General features: G+C 44.4%; 1 protein-coding gene across 22 annotated transcripts in view; it reads right to left on the bottom strand.

The window, feature by feature from the left end:
* Positions 1-527: 527 nt before the first annotated feature.
* The window catches only part of FNBP1 (formin binding protein 1), a 62,003-nt gene continuing 48,813 nt past the window's right edge, over positions 528-13,717 (bottom strand). For 5 of the 22 annotated variants that reach the window (XM_087879589.1, XM_087879597.1, XM_087879591.1 and 2 more), the window contains 7 exons: positions 12,868-12,882; positions 9,256-9,365; positions 8,634-8,766; positions 7,903-8,027; positions 7,157-7,293; positions 6,128-6,286; positions 528-5,645 (listed from right to left, as the gene is read on the bottom strand). In XM_087879589.1, coding sequence (XP_087735715.1) covers positions 5,638-5,645; positions 6,128-6,286; positions 7,157-7,293; positions 7,903-8,027; positions 8,634-8,766; positions 9,256-9,365; positions 12,868-12,882 — 687 coding nt within the window. In that variant the 3' untranslated portion in view covers positions 528-5,637. Of the gene's footprint in view, positions 5,646-6,127; positions 6,287-7,156; positions 7,297-7,902; positions 8,028-8,633; positions 8,767-9,255; positions 9,366-12,634; positions 12,671-12,867; positions 12,883-13,717 lie in introns of all 22 variants that reach the window. The other 17 variants (XM_087879588.1, XM_087879596.1, XM_087879590.1 and 14 more) reach the window with 7 other exon arrangements.

Below are 13,717 nucleotides of genomic sequence, written 5' to 3'. Positions count from 1 at the left end.
CCATGACAAAATTAGTCCCACCCAAACTGTAAGAGGAGAAAGGTGGAAAGGAAAGGAAAGAGAAGGTGGGAGGGAGGAATAATGAAGGAAGGAGAGTGGGAGGGAGGAAGCGAGGAAGGAAAAGAAAGAATGAGAAGAAGGTGGAAGAGAGAAAGAAAGAAGGAAGAGTGGGAGGGAGGGGGAAAGAAAAATGAGAATGAGAAAGGGAGGAGGAATGAAGGAAAGAAGTAAGAAAGAAGGAAAGGGAGGAAAGAAAGAATGCAGCCATGACAGACTGCATGATTCACTTAACAATTGCTAATGATTTGCTTAACATCCATGGCAAAAAAAAGGTAAAATTAGTCATGATTCACTTCACCCTCAGTTTTCTTAGCAATGGAAATTCTGCTCGTAAATCAAGGTCCACACCTGTATTCTGTTGCAAGTATATAGGTGCAAAGTTTGTCATTGTTTCCCCCCCCCCTAATTTTGTACATTTCTAAATAAATCCACACCGAACATGCACAAATCACAGCCCAAGCCTTCGCTCGCTTTCAAATGGAAGCACTTTATTTGATTGAATTCTGTCGCCAGAAATAAAATGAGTCAAAAAAACACTAGAACTCGGATTTTCTTTACACATTTTTTTTTTTTCAGCTAGGAAAATCATACATACACACACATTTAAGTCGCCACCAAAAAACCTACATAAAAAAAGAAATCCAGTGCCTAAACACACAGAAGTAAACCATTAAAAAAAAAACAAACGAAAAAAACGAAAAACCAAAATAAAAGTGCTTGACGTTTTATGTTAAAATATAATTTGGTGGGTTTTTTTTTTTCCTTTAAATCTTTTTGACACTTCAAGCATGAGAAGGAGGGATGCGAAGGACGCAGAATTTTTGAAAAATACTCAGCGTTAAAACACAGTTTTTCAGTAAATATTTTTTTTTTCTCTCTCGTCTATTTACAGATGGTAAGAACGGGCGTTAGCAAGAGTAGAGGATGAGTTGAGTGGCCAGGATAATCTCGTCTTTTTAGTCTGATTCTAATCGAAGAGGAAAAACCTGTTAGAAACTGGTGGTGTTACTTACCTACTTCAAATTCATACCTCTTAAGGCCCTGCGTTAAAATTTCATGCGTGCTTTTTAAGCATAGATGAAACTTTTCAAATATATATATATATATATATATTTCTAACATAGGGTCTCTATCTGGGGTTCCCCGGGGTTGAGGGACAATATTCTGAATCAGGATGATTTTGAAAACATTTCAATTTATTACGCGATATGTACGAAAGTTTCCGGGGTGAAATTAAAAAATAAATAAATCTCAAAACGAGCCTTCCAAGTCAAAACACAGGTTGGGATTCAGCGTTTTTGGCACCATGATTTCCTAAGTATTTTTTTTCCCCCAGCCATCTTGGTGGGGGGAGAGGGACTAAGCCTTGGGAAGCAAAATCCCCAGTAAAATAGGCAACCCAAAAAATAATAGAATTAAAATTTAAGGGCAGATAACAGTTCTCTGTCCTTATTTTTCTCTACTGCTGCATGAAAAAATAACCGTTTCAAAGAAAACGAGTCCTGGGCATTCGCTCTTATTCCAGGGTTGAAAAAAGAATTGATAACTTTCCCTTCCTTTATATTTTAAATCCACTTCTTTTTTTTCCAAATTAAACCCATGTCATCTCAAGATTTGCAAAAAACGTTAAGCTGGGCAGTTGATAACTGATCTGGCAGGTCCTTCCCTAATTTAATGATGGCAGAGCTCGTCTTATGTATGTATGTATGTATATATATATATATATAAGTCTTTGCACCTGGATAAAAAAAGGAGATTGAAACCATGGATCAATTGTAACCTTGGTTTGTGGGAAACAAAGTTGGGTCTGTCTGTCTGTCTGTCTGTCTATCTATCTATCTATCTATCTATCTATCTATCCATCCGCATAGACGTTCCTGATCAGGAATGATCTAGCGAGATCTTTAGATCCATTGATGCACCAAACAAGAAGCATTTTTAAAGATTTTATTTTTGGGAAAAAAAGGGAACTTGCTCCCAAAAAGGTTCAAAAGGTCCTTTTCTAAGGACGCCAGATTTGAGAAAGGAGAATTAAAAAAAAAAAAATGGGGAATTTTAAACTATGTCGGGATGTTTATTTTGGAGAACCCCAGGTGCAAAAGAAGAAGAAAAATTTCAGGTCATTTTATTTTCGAGCCAATAATTCAGCAAACTGTCCCAAACTGGAGTTTCCTAAATCGAATACCAAATAGGAAAGCTATCTTGCCCAAATCATGCTGTAACTTTATTTTATTCTATTTTTGCTTTGGGCTTCCTCAAACTCTCCCTGTAAGGTAGGAAACCTGGAAGGCTAGTCTGCTTGAGGGAGGTTGGGGCAGGGCGGGGTTAGCCTGGCCCACCAGGGTAACAATTTGTGGGGGGGGGGAATGCCCCCCTCCCTGAATTTTCATGCCCACCCCAAATACGCTGCAGGTTGAGAGCTGCAGTAAACCAAAGCCCAGAGAAGGCTGTGCCTTTGTTTCCCCCCCCCAACCTCTGATCCCCACAGGTAGACTGTTCCCAAGATTGGAGGCTCAATTTAGTTTCCTGGGCTTGTGGTCACCCAATCTTCAGCAAATCCAAGCTGACCACTCCTAGACTTGTTCCTAGCTCGCTGAGGTTCGTAGCAGTCAAGTTTTGCTTTTCTTCCACCAGATATTTTAACGGTGAGGATGTTGAAAGAGTTATAATGGGGCAATTATATCCACAAACGGACATTGATCAGAAGTTTAGCCGATTTGGAGGGTGTTTCCAATGTCTACTTCAGCTTCCAACTCTTCACATTTCTGCTTACAACCTTCTCCACCCAAAAAAATGTCAGGAAAATTCAAGTTCTCTTGGCAATGCTTTTAACGTAGGCAGGGAATCCCACAAAATTCCTTGGAAAATCGATTCTAGCGCATCGGTTTCACCTCTTTGGATGGAGAAATGAGATTTCACCGTCCCTGTTCTTATAGATTGGTCTGTCTTTCCAATTGGGTTGCAGGCACAGCTAGTTGAAGCTGCAATCCCAGCTCCCTTCTGGCTCCCCAAAGTGCAGAGCCTCCTGAGAAGAGACGAGTTCAAAACCCGGCAGTCTCTCGAACTCGGCACACAGCAATTACCTTCTTGGCCAATCTGCTACAAGGCTACAAGTTTTTGAGAAGGATCTTCGGCTCTTTTGGGACGCTGACCAAGCCGCCACTTGGATTTGATGGCGTAGCCCCAAAACGGAATTAAAAACTGGGGGTGGAACTTGAGACCAGACGAGAGCCGAGAAGGGCTGGAATCACAGTGAAATTTGGCTGAGATGGATCATCGAGCCAAAGGGCTGGGAGGGATCTTGGAGGTCTTCTAGTCCAACCCCTTGCCCAACGTAGGAGTCCGCAAGCAAGGATGGGGTTGGGAAAAGCTGAAATAAATAAATGTGGGAATGGCCGTGCGAGAAAAGGGGAGGGGGTGGGGTGGATTTCGAGAGGCGCCATGCAAAATAATTTAATAAATTAAAAGAACAGGGGCTTAAAAGTGAGCTGGGAGACGCAGAGAGGACAGAACGCTGAACAAACAGGCCGAAACGAGAAAGAAATCAAGATCTGCATGAAAGATGTTGGGTGGCTAAAAGAATATTAGCGAAATAAAAAGTCATGCCGATGGGCAAACAGATCCCCGGGAAGCTCAGCAAGGCTTCGGGTCAGTGCCATCTGCTTCCTACGATTGGCAAACCGTCTTAGCCAGCCCAGCCGAGTTGGCAAGATAAAGGCAGAAAGAAAGGTTCAAGGTCTTGGAACAGACAAGATTTTCTTGGCCATGCCTCCCAACATTAAATCGATCAACATCTGGGCCGGCTTGAGAATTCTGGGAGTTGAAGTCCACCTGCTCTTAAAGCCCCACCCCCACCCCGAGGTTGAGAAACCCTGCATCAGACCGTTCCTATAGCTGACCCTGAAAAAAAAAACATCCTTAATTCTTAGTAAGGGGGCTGTAGGATGAACAGAACCTGTTATCCATAGGCACTTCCTAGAAGGGAAATCTGAATTCCCTTCCTGCAGGAGAGCTGCAGACCGAGTCATGGGCTTTTAGCAGAGGTGAGGCTTGGAACGGAAGTCCGGGTGAACACCACGGGTATCAAAAGATCCCTCGGATTTGGCCATCTCAGCAACCCCAAACCAGGAACCTCTGAATCTCTTTCTGCGAGCTTTCAGGTTCTATGATACGGCTTGAACTCAGGACCAAAGCAGGGTGTTCCTAAACCATGGGTAGCTTGGTTTGGGCAAGGCACACCTTGGGCTCTCTCCATCGATTGCCAAAGTTTGCAGCTCGATTTACACATCATGCTAAGACTGTACTTCAACATGCCTTTGGTAAGGGAGACAGTTTACACTATAAACCATGGCTGACCACTAACCCCGGATCCAAGCCAGACCATTAGTTCTTAGCATGATGCAAATCCAACTTGAATAGCCGAGCGTTCTCCTGGGCTGGCTTGGAAGGACGCCCATCAAATTAGCTGGACTAATTTGGGGGCGATCTCAAGGCCACCAAGAGGTATCTTCTGTGACTCTACATGAGTCTCTGCTCTAGAAGCCTGTTCTCTTTCCAACGAACCTCCTCTGGATCTGGGTGTGATGGACAGATGGAGTGAGTGAAAGGAGATATGGTGTGAGAGTCACACCAAACACAGCCATTCACCCAGCTGGGAGGGAATGCCCTTTTTGCGTTCTCCCCTGGCGAAAGCAGAACCAGAAGCACCTTGCCCGACTTCTAAGGAAAGACTTCTTCTCCAATCTAGGGTCTTCAAGAAGGGTTGGCCATTGGCCTAACCAATGGAAGTCAATCTTCTCAACATGGCCCAAGAGGTCCTATGGACTCCCAATGGGAAACATGTCCATCTCCTGCTCTAAGCACCACGGGAAAATCCTCTCAGCTCCTCCATTTTCTCCTCAAGAAATAAAACAGTATCCCACCCACTCCTAGCCAAAGGCCAATAGATCTGCTAGATTAAAACAAAAAAATTATTTGAGCCTCAGGCCCGTGAATTAGCTGTGGACCGAACGTACGATGTCAGGCTTCGTGACGAGTCCTAAATTCTATCTAGTGGCGAGACCCTCCGTCTAATCCCTTGGTTTCGAAGTCTCCCCGTTTTTCATCTTCTGTGTAGGAGGCCTGTTTGCAAAATCCTTTGAGGGACGAGGAGAAAATAGGCGAGGAAGGGGAAACCGTCGATCAGCTGATCCCATCCCTTCCCTGGAGGAAGAAGGGAGGGGATCCCAGAGTTTGGATCCGGTAAGCGGTGGTGGAGATCGCTTGAGCCCAGCCAAGACGATGGATCCGTTGGTGCCACAGCTCAAAGGCAGGTGAACGTAAGAAGCAATGAAGAATGAGCCTGAAGGACAGTTTCAGAAGGACGCTTTAATTCCCCTTCCGTTGAGGGCTTCAGTGCCTTAATTCTCTCTCCCTTTCATCCCAAGCTCGCCAACGCCGGAAGTGGGTTTCAAAAAACGGGACACATTTCAAAATAATCATAAAATCCAATCGTCCGTTTCTTTCTTCTGTGTGCCCAGCTCATCCCCGAGGCTCTTGTGACAGCAACTGACTTGTGGGTTTTTTTCTATTTTTCCTTTAGGAATCTAAAAAAAACAAAACAAAAACAAAATAAAATACGAACAATAAGAGTAGTAGGGAAAGAAGAAATGCACAGACCGTCCTTGTCTTACAACAAATCGTTTCATGTACATTCAAAGCTACAACAGCACTGGAAATAGGGACTTGTGGCCGTTTTTCACACTTAACGACCGTTGCAGAAACCCCCAGGGTCACATGATCAAAACTTAGAGGCTTGGCAACTGACTCGTATTTATGACGGTTGCAGTGTCCCGGAGTCCCGTGATCCCCTTTTGCGACCGTCTGACAAGCCAAGTCAATGGAGAAGTCAGATTCACTTAACAACCATGTGACTATCTGAACCACTGCAGGGGTTCACTTAACAACGGTGGGCAAGAAAGGTCTTAAAACGGGGCAAAACTCACTTAACAACTGTCTCACTTAGCTAGAGAAGTTTTGGACTTAACTGGGGTCATAAGTTGAGGACTGTCGGTATAAGCCACGTTACCTTTGGCATTCTTCTCCAAAAAGACCTCAACGTAAGAAGTGGGGACGTAGCCTTCCTCATCCTCGTTCCTCCGGATGCGAGTCCACCCGTCTCCTTTGTCTTCCTCTATGACATAGAGAGTTTCTCCTTCCGTCACCGAAATGGTTCCTTCATTCTGTCCTGGAAGTGAGAAGTTGAGGTGGGTTAGTACAGGTAATCAAAAAAAACCCCCTCTAAATTCAGTCACATCCTCTGCTTCAGGGCTAGTCCTGCTCCTAAGAGGGCAGAAAAGTTAGCCCTTAGACTTATATACCACTTCATAGTGCTTTCCAGCCCTCTCTAAGCGGTTTACAGAGTCAGCCTCTTGCACCCAACCATCTGGGTCCTCATTTTACCCACCTCGGAAGGATGGAAGGCTGAGTCAACCTTTAGGAAGGAGGAAGGAAGGAAGGAAGGAAGGAAGGAAGGAGGGAGGGAAGATAAGGAATAGCAATGGCACTTAGACTTATATACCGCTTTCCAGTGCTTTCCAGCCCTCTCTAAGCAGTTTACAGAGTCAGCTTTTTGCCCCCAATCTGGGTCCTCATTTGACCCACCTCGGAAGGATGGAAGGCTGAGTCAACCTTGAGCCATTCAGGATCGAATTGCTGGCAGTGAGCAGAATCAGCCAGCAATACTGCACCCTTCCTTCCTTCCTTCCTTCCTTCCTTCCTTCCTTCCTTCCTTCCTTCCTCCCTCCCTCCCTCCCTCCCTCCCTCCCTCCCTCCCTCCCTCCTTCCTTCCTTCCTTCCTTCCTTCCTTCCTTCCTTCCTTCCTTCCTTCCAGCAAAGCTAAACCGCGTGGCACAGCTGATTGTCGGAACTGATAGCTTTTTATCACTACCGGTTTTCTCGAACCAGAGGGAACCGGTAGCATTTCACCCTTGATCCAGATGCTGAAGGTGGAACTCCCCCATCTCCATCCCTGTACATTTTTGTAAAGCGAGTCCAAGGCGTGCACGAATCTTTCACCAGAAGCTCCTGGGTCCTGCTTGGAGAATGCCTCCCTTACCGTCAAAGGTGTACAGAGCCTTGCAGGTGCCAATGGTGGGCAGCGGTTCCTCATCGTCAAATTCGTCATCAAATTCGGTCGTCGGCGTTTTCATCTCACTCTCCTGGCTGGGTTCCTCTGTGTAACCGCCATCGGGACTGCTCAAGACAGGAAAAGGAAAAAGGAAGCCAACCACTATAGCAACCTGTTGGGGTCGGCTGGAGAGAAGGAGGGAGGAGACGCTGCCCCTCGCCCTGCCTCTGGGTCTCTGCTGTGAAGTTCTGCCCTCAGGGGCTTCGGAGAATAGGTAGATGCCCTCTGTCCTTTGTGACAGCCCCTCAATTATTGGGAAAATACTATCATGTCGCCCCCAAATTCAGAATAACAGAGTTGGAAGGGACCTTGGAGGTCCTCTAGTCTGACCCTCTGCTCGAGCAGGAGACCCTATATACCATTCTGGACAAATGGCCGTCCAATCCAGATCTTGGAGGAAATTAAACTGGAGATTGGACCCAGTTTCAAATCGGCTCTCAGACAATGGAAACTCTCTAGGAACCCTTGGGCCAGTCACTCTCCGCTCAGCCTACCTCTCAGGGTTGTTGTTCCTGTAGGGGTAGAACTGGAGGAGAGAAAGGTGCATCGGAAATCATGTATCAAAGCGAGGTGAGGGCTGCGCCAGCTTTGAGGTTGCAAGGTTGGCATCTGAGAGGGCCTGGCGCCAGACCTTTGCCATTCATGGATTCTCCAGCACAGTACAGGTACTGTACCTCTCTCGGTCCTGGACGCAGTTGGTGACGGTCAAGGTGTTACTCTGGGGCTCGTACGCTCCACTCTGGCGGCGCATTACCTCCGTCCGGACAGGTAACCGACCTTCCACTTCCGCTAACCATCCCTGAAGCAGAGAAGGAGGGAAAATGAGGGACTGTGAGAATGGCCTTGGGAGACCGGAGGAAGAACTGCAGACTAGATAAAAGTATCTCAGCCCAGAGATGGAAAAGGGGCGTGGGAAGCATCTCAGAAGTTTTCCAGAGAGTAAGAGGAAAGGAAAAGAAAGGAGAGATGCTTTCAGTCTTGCAAGATTCGGTTAATGTGGTCTGACAAAACAGAGAGAGTTGGGTTTCTTCTCTGGACTACCTTGCAAAGCTAACGGGGGAGACTTCTGCATCTTGGAAAAACCATCTGGATTTGACCAAGCCCCCAATATGATGCTCAGCTCAATGGGCTGAGACTACAGTTCCCAGAATCCCTAGTACACTGTGCTGGCCAGGGATTTTGGAATTTGCCAGCCTAGCACATCTGGGCGGCATCTGCTCGGAAAGCCTGCTCTAAACTTAGGATTTCTCAACGTCGGCAATTTTAAGATGTAAGGACATCTGTTCCCAGAATTCCTCAGGGACATATTTTCAAGCCCGCTGGCTGGGGGAATTCTGGGAGTTGAAGTCCACCCATCTTAAAGCTGAGAAACACGGCAGTAACTGGTGCTTGGTTAACTCCCTACCTCGAATTTTTGTACTTCCAGCCTCAGCTTCTCCAGGTTTTGTCCGAGTTCAGCTAACTTAATGTCCACGCTAGCTGCGTCCCCCATTTGAGGGTTCTTGATGTAGACGTCTTTCATTTTCGTTAAGGCCTCTCTGTGAAGGAAGAGGGAAGAATCACCATCAAGCCTCCTGGCTCTCTCAACATCTTTTCAGGGCTTGGAGCAGGCGAGCAGTGGTTAGCCATCGCTGCCCTCTCCCATTCCATATAAAAATGTCTTAAAAACTTCCAGTAATGGAGGACACAATGTCTGGAGGCAAGTTGTTCCACTGATTAACTGTTTTCACAAGCAAAAACTTTCTCCTGAATTCTAAATTTGGTTCTCTGTTTGATGAGTTTCCATCCGTTGTTTCTTGTCCTGCCTTCACGTGCTTTGAGGAATAGGTTGATACCCTCCCCTCTTCTTTGGGGCAGCCCCTCAAATATTGAAAGATGCTATCATGTCCTTCTTTTCATTAGACTAGACATACCCACTTCTTCATATGTTTTAGCCTCCAGCCCCCCCTAATCATCTTTGTGGCTCTTCTCCGCACTCTTTCTAGACTAGTCTCAACATCTTCCCCCCCCCCCATCGTTTGATCTACCTTTGATCCAGCTCCTTCTGAATATCCTTGTTGATTTCATCCACTTTTTGCTGGAGTTTCTTTCTCCGTTGCTCCGGGGGAAGGTTGCTATAATCTTCTGGTCCTCCTCCCTGAGGATTGCAGGAAGGCGGAAAAAGGAGAGGAGAAAAATTAAAAAAAAAGAGGAAAAGTGAAATCTGTCGATCGTGATGAACCCCCGTTACACGTGAGAATTTTCTCTGCTCGTAGAGCAATATTTCTGACCCAATTAGCTATCAAAAGGTGTTGTCTTGGCTGATGACTTTAAGGCGTTTTTTAAAGGCAGCGGATTGGCTGTTGAAGAGCCAATCGCAGGGAGGTTCCCGCGCTCTTCTCTAAGATACAAACTTCTCTCTTAAAAAAAAAAATAAGGGGGAAAAAAACCCTGGAAGCATCTTTCGTGAATTGCTAATTTTGCTAAAAGGCTTAAAAGCTTTTGCAAACCACAGCTCCCTTCATCGGATGCACAGAATGGCTAGATGAAGCTAAGGCTTAATTTAGGGAGGAGGTTGGGTGAGAAACTGGGAAGGGAGAATGGGTTTGTTACTGATGAAAGGAGCTGCATCTTGGACAAAAGCTTCATTGAATTAAATTTATGCCACCAGCTTCATTAACATTTGTCGGAAAAAGTGCTACCCAAACGTCTGATTTCCTTTTTTTTTTCTTCCTAACATGAACTAACGTGGCTTTCCTCTTAGGGCACTTCGCTCGAGCGGGATGGGGGAATCTATGAATGACTGCTTCAAACAGTCACTAAACGGACGGTCGTAATCCGAGGACTACCTCTACGGTATGCAAACGATAGCGAAGGCACAACCTTTATGGCTGCAGCGGTTGAAAAAAAAAAAGGGCTAGAAGGGGAAATCTTCAAATTTGCAAGCCACCATTTTCATTTCATTTCATTTTATTAAATTTGTATACCGCCCTACTCCCGAAGGACTCAGGGCGGTGAACAGCCATAAAATAAAACATATAAATACAAAATTCGCTCAGATTAAGCAGAAAATGAGCTATTTTCTGGAACGGAGAGAGATCGGCAGGAGATTGATTAAAACATGGGCTGGGGATAAGATCGGATTTTTGTAAACCTTCGGAGGAAGGTGGTTTTGGATTTCCAGGTAGAAGATCTGGTTCATTTCGCTTTTCACCTACTTTTCCTGCCTGTTTCATTCCACCCTGAAAAGAAATCAAGCCCTGTCGTTTAATATTTCTTTCATCATCCCTCCGTTGAAAGGAAGAATGTTCGCCCCTCGGGCTGCTCTGCCGTATTGCTTTGAATTTTTCTCAGGCGGAATTGAAGCCCTCCTGCCTAGGAAATCAGCAAAGGTTCTCTTGGAGGATTGTTGTTGTTAAACCCAGCTAGCAAAAATGCAAGGGAAGCAAAATTCGAGGGCCAGAGCTGTTGCGTTCCAATTTATCTGCAGATGCTTATCCGTGGATAAGCCAGTTAATCGACTGTCTGAGTTTGAAATTGATTGATCTACCGTGTTTCCCCAAAAATAAGACCCTGTCTTATATTTTTTTGAACCCTGAAATAAGCGCTTGGCCTTATTGCCATGCACTCAAAAGCCGGATTGGGCTTATTATCAGGGGATGTCTCATTTTATTTATTTATTTATTTATTTATTTATTTATTTATTTATTTATTTATTTATTTATTTATTTATTCATTCATTCATTCATTCATTCATTCATTCATTCATTCATTCAATTTATATGCTGCCCTTTTCCGGAGACTCAGGGCAGCTTACAATGCGTTAAGCAATTTTGGGGGGAAACAGGGCACTACCTCCTGAATTGCCTCCGATTATTCCACTCGGGATTTCTTGATCCGACCATCTCCAACCCTAACAAAAATTTCAGGAGAAATACCCTATTTAAATACCTCGCTAGTAAAATATAGCGAGTCCTTGACTTACGACAGTCCGTTGAGTGACCGTTCCAAGTTAGCAATGGCACTGGGGGAAAAAAGGGGGACGTACGGTTGTATTTTACCCTTACGATCTTTGCAGGCTCCTCACACAACCATGTGCCCAAAATTGAGATGGTCTTGGCAACCGGTTCATACCTTATGACCGTTGCAGTGCCTTGGGGTCAGGCGATCCCATTTTGTGACCTTCTGACCGGCAGAGTCAATGAGGAAGGCAGATTCACTGAACCCCCCCATGTTTCTAACTTAACAACTGTGGCAAGAAAGGTCATAAAATGAGACAAAACTCACTTAGCAACTGTCTCGCTGAGTGACGGAAATCTGGGGCTCCACTGTGGTCGTAAATCAAGGACCACCTGTAGCGCCAAACCTAACCCACCAACTTATTCACCGTGAAGCTATTTGAGCCAGCCTTCCCGTTGAGCTAGAACGTACGATGAGCCTCCCGTGAACCAATCCCTTGTCACCAGCCCCAGTTTTTGGAATTAAATGGAGTTATTCTTTTAAACGGTTTGGTTGAAATTTGCTGGGAAGGGATTAAAAAAGCGTTAGTTTGAGGAACTTTTGCGTGAAAGGCTGAAAAACGTAGTTGGCTAACAAACAGAGACAAATGGATAACCAAGATGGCGACAGCATCTGTAGAGTCCAGTTATTATGATCGATGTTGAACTCAATGAAGGACAGAGAAGGATATGCAAAGATTTATTATCAAGGATGATCAAAGTTGAAAACCTCCAGTGATAGAAAACCCACAACTTCTGGTGGCAAGCTGTTCCACTGATTAATTTTGGAATGAATAGAGTTCTCTTTAAGTTAGACCTCCCACTGATTAATTCTTCTCACTGTCAGAAAATTTCTTCTTAATCCTAGGTTGCTTCTCTCCTTGGTTAATTTCCATCTATTGCTTCTTGTCCTGCCTTGTAAGTGACTTACAACCACATATTTTATTTGGGGGGGGGGGAATTAGCAGATGGATATTTTCAGTACCTTGCCAATTTCGGATAGTAACCCATTCCTTTATAATTTGTAACTACAATAAGCAAACCTTTAACTAACACAATATTCTTGCAATTTGCAACGAACTCCGAAAACTTGCTATCCTAAATTTTCTTTAATTTGGGAGCATTGTTTATTTATTTTTTCTAACAAGACATCTATGATCCGAATTGGCCAGACTTTTCTCTGTTGTTTATTGAGTTCAACACATATTTTTCGTTCTCCCCACCTGTGGATGGGAAAAAAGCCTCTTTTTAACCCCAATTAAATTATTTTAAATCTGTTTCAAGGCCGTCTGTCAGTTACAAGCCTATTATCTACGTTTTTTTTTTACAGCCTGCATCACGCGCCCAATTTCTGAAAGCTTTCTAATTAGACTGAAACACTACAAGTTAATTCTTAGTAATTCATTAGCAGCATCAAAAATGGGATCACCTCCATTAAATTCCAGACCTGCATATTCAAAGTTATCTGATAAAGGCCAAAAGAAAAAGGAAAAAAAAACAAAAACAAATAAACACACGCAAAACACACAAACGCACACAAAAAGACAACAGGGGAAAAAATAGTCATTTTTCAATGCGGCTGTTTGGATAAGAAGTCACACAGGTATCAAACGGTGATTTTTAATATATATATATATATATACATGCTGGGATGGTGCTTACCAGCTTCAGGGAAAGCTTCGCATTTAGAACGGAGAAGGACGGAGAAGGGGGGGAAAAAGAGAGAGAGAGAAAGAAAAGAACGTATCAGAAAAAAAGACGATCAGGCTCAAAACGGCGTCTAATAAAACGATGCGAATGGACTGGACACACGCACAGAGTCTGCTCAGCTTGTGCAAATAGACACTGCTTTTCACACAACTTTGCAAAGGTTCACAAGATTGTAAAATACTGCCTTGGTCTCCCCACTGCCTAAAGATACAAATTCAGGGTTTTTTGTTTTTTTTTTAATCCTGCCTCTTCCATGCTAACCGGTCTCTGGGAAAAAAAGAAAAAAAAAAGGTGACTTATAACGCAAAGCCAACTCCTTCTGGTTTAGCCCTCTTAACCTTTTTTTTTAAAAAAAGTTTGCCAACTTTTTACATGTAGTTATTAGGATTGTGCTGGTGGCTTCCAAGTATGAGTCGTAACCCATTTTGGTGTTTTTTATGGCTTTAATTATTGGGGTCTGATTGGCTGGCCAGAGGGTCCTGGATTAAGTTGGGTGGCTATAGAAATTGAATAAATAAAATAAGAAAGAAGCGGGAGGGAAGGGAGGAAGGAAAGAAGGAAGGAAAAAGAGGGAGGGAGGGAAAGAAGGAAGGAGGGAGGGAGAGGAAAAAAGGGATGAGAGAAGGAAGGAAGGAAGGAAAAAGAGGGAGGGAAAGAAGGAAGGAAGGCGGTAGGGAGAGGAAGAAAGGAAGGGGACAAAGAGAAAGGAGGGGGAGGGAAGAAGGAAGGAACGAAGGAAAGAGGGAGAGGAAAAAAGGGATGAGAGAAGGAAGGAAGGAAAAAGAGGAAGGGAGGGAGGGAA

This window comes from Pantherophis guttatus, chromosome 16 (assembly GCF_059756535.1).
Source record: "Pantherophis guttatus breed Tessera chromosome 16, ASM5975653v1, whole genome shotgun sequence".
Classification (NCBI taxonomy): domain Eukaryota; kingdom Metazoa; phylum Chordata; class Lepidosauria; order Squamata; family Colubridae; genus Pantherophis; species Pantherophis guttatus.
This window is presented reverse-complemented; position numbering and strand designations above follow the sequence as displayed.